The sequence below is a fragment of the Poecilia formosa genome, unplaced genomic scaffold (genome assembly GCF_000485575.1).
Source record: "Poecilia formosa unplaced genomic scaffold, Poecilia_formosa-5.1.2 Scaffold186, whole genome shotgun sequence".
Lineage (NCBI taxonomy): Eukaryota > Metazoa > Chordata > Actinopteri > Cyprinodontiformes > Poeciliidae > Poecilia > Poecilia formosa.
The window spans coordinates 440,202-446,166 of record NW_006800125.1 but is presented as its reverse complement, the minus strand read 5'-3'; the positions used below and the strand labels follow the sequence as shown (position 1 = coordinate 446,166).

Genomic DNA, 5,965 nt, shown 5'->3' with positions numbered 1-5,965 from the left:
AAACCTTTTGCGAGGGAACGCAAAAGTTTTGCGAGGGAACGCAAAAGAAAAAAAAATTCCCCATGTCCCCTGGGGGGCTCCGTAGGAAATACCTGCGGGCGATTTCATTGTGTGCTACGTCATTGCCAACTAGCAGGCTGCTAAGATTTCTCAGGTCGTTACGTAGCATTGCAGCTCAAAGCATTCTGAGGTAGCTGTTGTATCAGTTGTACTTCTAATGTATGTATCTGAATGTAAAACACTTCTGTAAGCTGCTCTGAGCTCATCCTGAGTTGTTTGTGTTTTGACAGTTTCACTCCATTCTACATGGAAATAAAGGAAGAACTAATTAATCCTGACTAGTGTGAAAGGAGTTTGGGTTACAAAGTGAATCATTGGAAGTCAAAATTGGAAATAAAAGAAGAAAGCGCCCATTAAAACGGAATTAGGTTTTATTAGGGAATTGAAATTTGAGAATGTTGTTGATCAGTTAAATAGGATTGAGGGGAAATGCTATTTAACAGTTTTTTAAATAATACTGGGATCATTATGAGAATTTGAGGTATAGATATTAGGATCCAATAGATGGCAGTAGTGCAACAATAATGGATGCAAGCTGCCGTTGAAATCTAAAGACGAAGAAGAAGGAGACCCTTTTCATTTAGCACATGCTAGTAGCAGACACGAAGGATCAGCACTTTTACTCTTACGGTTACCGTTTGGAAACTACCATAATAAGTTCAGTTAAATCTAATCTTGGCAACTTTTTCTTTTTCAACCGTAATAAATGTGATATTCAATTGACCTGTTATTACTCAAATTTTGGGTGTCCGCCCCCCTCTGCTGCATCGCTGTGGAAAACCTGGAGCGGCAGAGATATCTGCGGCTTATATGTATGTGCATGTTTACTGGTTTAAAAAAAACTTTAGGGTTGTGGTTTATAGTCCTGTGCGGCTCATAGTTAGGAAAATACGGACAATAATCCTTCCTGGATTTTTTCTGTGACGAACCCAGAGAGGGCTATTTGGTTAATATTTATTTCATTGATAGTGTTATTATTTATTTCCTGACTTTTGTTCTGCGAAGAACCCAGACAGGGTTATTTGATTGTGCTTTCTGGAAAACAATACATTTTTACATTTAGGCACTCCTGCAATCGTCACACTTTTTCTGTTACAAACTGACTTCAGCCCCCCACCAGAGAAGGGAAAAGTTATGTGGCCCTCGCAGGAAAAAGTTTGGGGACCCCTGGTTTATGGTATTCTTAAATATTGAAGCCACGCCTCCTCCTTTTTTGTGTTTTCTATTCTCACTTAAAAAATTATACGTAGGAGGCGCTGATTCAGTTAGTACGATTGGTTCATTATTGTCATTCAGCCATGTTTCTGTCAGAAATAAAACATCAATATTATGCTCAATGATGAAATCATTAATTAATAGAGCTTTAGCACAGAGAGATCTGGTGTTTAAAAGAGCCAGTTTAAGTGACTTAGGGGCTGAAAGTTCTTCAGTCTGAGGTTTGAATTAAGAGAGCTGCTTTTTGTATTTCTGTTTTTTGTAGCTTTTCTTGTACTGATCCGGACAGGTATTGTCCTGTTTTGCGGTGCCGGGCGGCCAGACACATTCTGGAGGAAGACTGGTATAAAGATAATGTCTGGACCCCAGTGTCAGACCTCAGAAATGCAGAGCGCTGGATCCTCAGGGAGGTCAGAGGCAGGTAGCTTAGATGAAGTGAGGTCTGCTATGTTAGCGCTGAGAGTCGTGCCAAGGTGAACCTGTTGATCCATACCATCCTGCTGGGAGGAGGAGGAGTCCGTCCGTCCGTCCTCCTCTCTGACCCGGATCCTCCACCAGCATCTTCAGGTGGCTTAGGTGCAGCCCGACCCTCTTTAGTGATTGACTTCCTGGGAAACTCTGATATTGTGACTGAGTGTAGGAGCAGAGAGGGAGGGGGGAAGGATTAGGGAGGGGGAAAGAAAGAGGGAGGGGGTAAAGATGTGGGACGGTGGAAGAAGGAGGGAGGGGGGACAGATTAGGGAGAGGGAAAAGAGGAGGGGAACCAGTCATTCTGTCCCCAGTCGATGTTTTATCTGTGTGTTTTGGGACACTTTGGTTCTGATAAGCGGAGGGTTCCATCCTAGTCAGACATCTTTGAGCCAGTTCTTCTGAAGCGATGGTCACATTGTTGTTCTTGTTGACAAAATAAAAAATGTTTGCAGCGAGCAGCCTTATCCCATATTTGTTAAGATTGCGTCCTCCTCTTCCGAAGAGGTGAAAGCGCTGCCAGTAGATCCAGAAGTTATCGATGAAGGTCACTGAGCTGGCAGACCAGGTTTTAATCTGCCATTTGTTTATCATGCCCAGCCTGGAATGTTTTTCGTCTCCCCATTGAGGCGATGAAATTGGACCACTGAGAAATAACTTCATTTTTAATTTTCCCATAGTGTCCAGAAGAATATTAAAGTCCTTTTTCAGAATCTCCGATTTTTGCTTTGCCAGATCGTTGGCTCCAACATGCAAAACTAAAGTCTCAATGTTGGGCTGATCAGTGGTTAAAGAGAGCACTTTGCGAGTCAAATCAGATACAGTGTCACCAAGAAAAGAAACCACTCTCGTTTTCTTGGAATTGCAAACATGACTGATTCCATTTACTGCCTCATCTCCAACAATAAGCACTTGTTGCATACCTTTTGTTTTCCTGGTGGTCACTTTGTCCTTCGGAGCTTTGTGGGATGGATGTGTTGGTTTAGCCTCATTGCTGATGTTTGAAGGTGGGTTTTCACTCAGAGGCTCAGGCTGGAGTGCAGAAAATCTGTTCTTCAGTGGGATTCCCACGGAGTCGGAATGTTTTGAGGCTTGGGCTGGTCGCGTTGTCCATTGGGAGCGGGATCGGTGGGGCCGTTTTGGTTCCAGCTGCTTGTTTATTTTTCTTTGGTGGAGCAGGTGTTGAAGTTGAAGGTGGGTTTCGGCTCAGAGCCGGCCACGCTGTTTCGTCTAGATGAGGGGTTCTCCCCATTAGTCGTCTCATGGGATCTGCAGTGTGAGACTTTTGTTTCGGCTTGGCGCCCTGAGTGATCCAGGGTGAGCTGCTTGGTGCAGGGTGTACAACCTCTCTGCTGGTTTGAGGAAGAGTTGTTTAATTTCCACAGGTAGAGTTGATTTCAAAGTTTACCTCCAGCCGTTGAATCTTCGTTTCTAAAAACTGAAGTCGTTGTAGAATACTGTTAATGTCCTTGGGGTCGGACGGGGGCATTTTGCCCTAGCTCAACTTGGAGATGAAGAAAAGTAAGGTAAAAATAAAAGTGAGAAAACCTCCCGGTCCTTAGGTTTGAAGTAATCCAGTTATGATGTCGATAATGTAAATATAACCATAAAAATTGTGACTTTAAAAATAATTCACAAGCAAAGTTATCAGCAAGGACGGGAGAGAGCAGGATAAGCTGTTCCTCCTTCAGCTGCCAGAACTCACTCTATCAACTATTTAAATACATCTTCTCTGGTGGTTGAAAGATCTTAAAAACCAATACATCAGCTAGAAAAGTACCATCAAAAATTGTAGAAAAATTGACATTTATCAATCAGATGAGGATTATAAGGCTATTTCTAAGACTTTGGGAATCATTATCCACAACTGCAGAAAACATGCAACTGGCCAGCCATCAAGAGAGGCTGAAAAACCAAATGTATTTCAAGAGAACATTGGCAATACAAACAAAATGTATTGAGATCTAATTTATATGTTGCACAATGATCGCAAACACATGGTTCTTACTCTGAAATTTTCCAACATTGCTGATTTAAAACATTTCAACAAAAGAGGGTGAGCTAAAATTCCCCAGTGGTTATGTTAAAGACTGTCCTGGGAACATCTTGAGATTCCCTCGAATAAGATGGAAAGTATTGCTGGGGAGGGATATGTTTTATGTCCATGTTAATTTAAGGCAGCATCTTTCTAGAATCAAGATGTTCGACTAACTTGACAAGCGTTTTCAAAGAATAAATCTCTTACAAGTGATATGAACACAGATAGTAATAGCTTTGCAACAGTTTGGTGAATAAATTCAGTTGTGTATTTTTCTGTTTTAAAACTTTTAAGTAATTATCAGAAATTGAATGATGAAACATATTGTTGAAAAGAAACTAGTGAACATTAGTTTTTGGGAACACCAAATCATGTGAAATAACACATGAATCCTCCCCTTATCTTATTAAAGAATAATTCTTCCATGTTAAAGCTTCCATGTCAATGCATATATTGTCAGATAACTCAAATAATTAAGATTAATCTGTGAATGAATAGATTAATTTGCTGTGTGTTTTATTGTAGGACATGATCCTCCCAGGGAAACGGAGTGATTCATTCACCCCGAGAGCAGCAAACTTTCCTGCTATAAAGGTTGAAGAAAGTTGTATTCTGCCAGTGAATTACTTCTGGTATATGAGTCACATCCACAAGGAAGGAATTAAACAGATTGAGAGGAAGAATAAAATTAAAATGGTGGCACAGGTCCATGTGACATTTGAAGCTGAGCAGGAAGATGGAAACCCTCATGAAGCTCTCAATGAGTTCATTGATCTCTCACAGAGCTGCTCTGCTGATTCAGGCCAGGCAGTGATTCCTCTCAAGTTTGTAGATCCGGATCAGTGGAGCGATGCGTTAAAAGTCATCAAGAGAAACAAGGACAAGATTTTGCTCACCATGTCATCAGAAGAAGTTATTGTTAGTGGTCCAAAGCAAAGCCAAGATGAATTCAGTGCCGTCCTGAATGCAATGCAGAAGACAAACACACCGGCTGAACAGCACAAACCTGCTACAGATGTTGCAACACTGAGGACAAACTTGATCGACAAATATCCATTGGAACGACCTATCCCAAATTTCCGCAGCAATTTGGTTAATACACCAAAAAAAACAAGAATAAGAGGATTTTCAAGGAGTGAGTTTAGAATTCGAGGTGACACATGTTCAATTTGTTTGTCAGATTTTACTAATAAGAAACAGTTGAAGTGTAAACATGCATTTTGTAGTGAGTGCCTGCAAAGTGCAGTGAAAGCATGTGGACCCATCTGTCCAATTTGTAAGGATGTTTTTGGTGTGATGGTGGGAAACCAACCTGATGGAACAATGACTTTTAGTAGAAATCCTTCATCTCTACCTGGATTCCCAAATTGTGGCCATATATGCATCACCTATCACATTCCAAGTGGAAAACAGACGGTAATGTCTAAGCACATATATCTGTAATTTAACATTTGGTTTAAGACGGCTACCATTAACCTGAATTTTTTCTTTCTACTTGGCAGGAAAATCATCCCAAGCCTGGTCAGTACTATGGAGGAGCTATCAGAATAGCATATCTTCCTGACAACAAAGAGGGAAATGAAGTTCTGCTACTGCTGAAAAAAGCTTTTGACCAGAAGCTGATTTTCACTGTTGGGACTTCTAGGACAAGTGGGATGGATAACATGGTGACCTGGAATGACATCAATCACAAGACGTCCATGACAGGAGGACCAGAGTGGTACGGTTCTCTAATTTAACACCTTTGTATTCACTGTGCTGCAGCTTTTTGTTTCATGTATTAAACCGTTTATATTTTCTGCTTTCACAGTTATGGATATCCAGATGAGAAATACCTGAGCAGAGTTAAGGAGGAGCTGAAGGCCAAAGGCATCCAGTGAAGTTTTTGTTTTACATTTAGTGAAACTTTAATTCAAAAATCTGACAAATTGAATCTAAATTTCCACATTTTGTTCTATCATGTTAGATGTTTTATAATAAATAAAACTTAATGGTTACTTTGAAGTTCACTGAAAGCTGAAGACTTTGTATCAAAATATAACTAAACAAATCAGTGTTTTGAAAGATTTACCTACTTGTTTATTTTTTCTTTACATTTATCATGTGAACCACAGGTGTAATTTATAACTGTAATAAAATGTAATATGATTATTGGGTTGGGTTTTTCTAAAATAAATGAATAAA

General features: G+C 40.2%; 1 protein-coding gene across 3 annotated transcripts in view; it reads left to right on the top strand.

Annotated features, from left to right (window-relative positions):
* Positions 1–5,965, top strand: part of LOC103147671 (E3 ubiquitin-protein ligase DTX3L-like) — a 26,091-nt gene that overhangs the window by 19,373 nt on the left and 753 nt on the right. Inside the window, exons 7-9 of one of the 3 annotated variants that reach the window (XM_016678639.1) lie at positions 4,307–5,197; positions 5,284–5,501; positions 5,592–5,930. In XM_016678639.1, coding sequence (XP_016534125.1) covers positions 4,307–5,197; positions 5,284–5,501; positions 5,592–5,661 — 1,179 coding nt within the window. In that variant the 3' untranslated portion in view covers positions 5,662–5,930. Of the gene's footprint in view, positions 1–4,306; positions 5,198–5,283; positions 5,502–5,591; positions 5,931–5,965 lie in introns of those variants that run through there. The other 2 variants (XM_016678640.1, XM_016678641.1) reach the window with 2 other exon arrangements.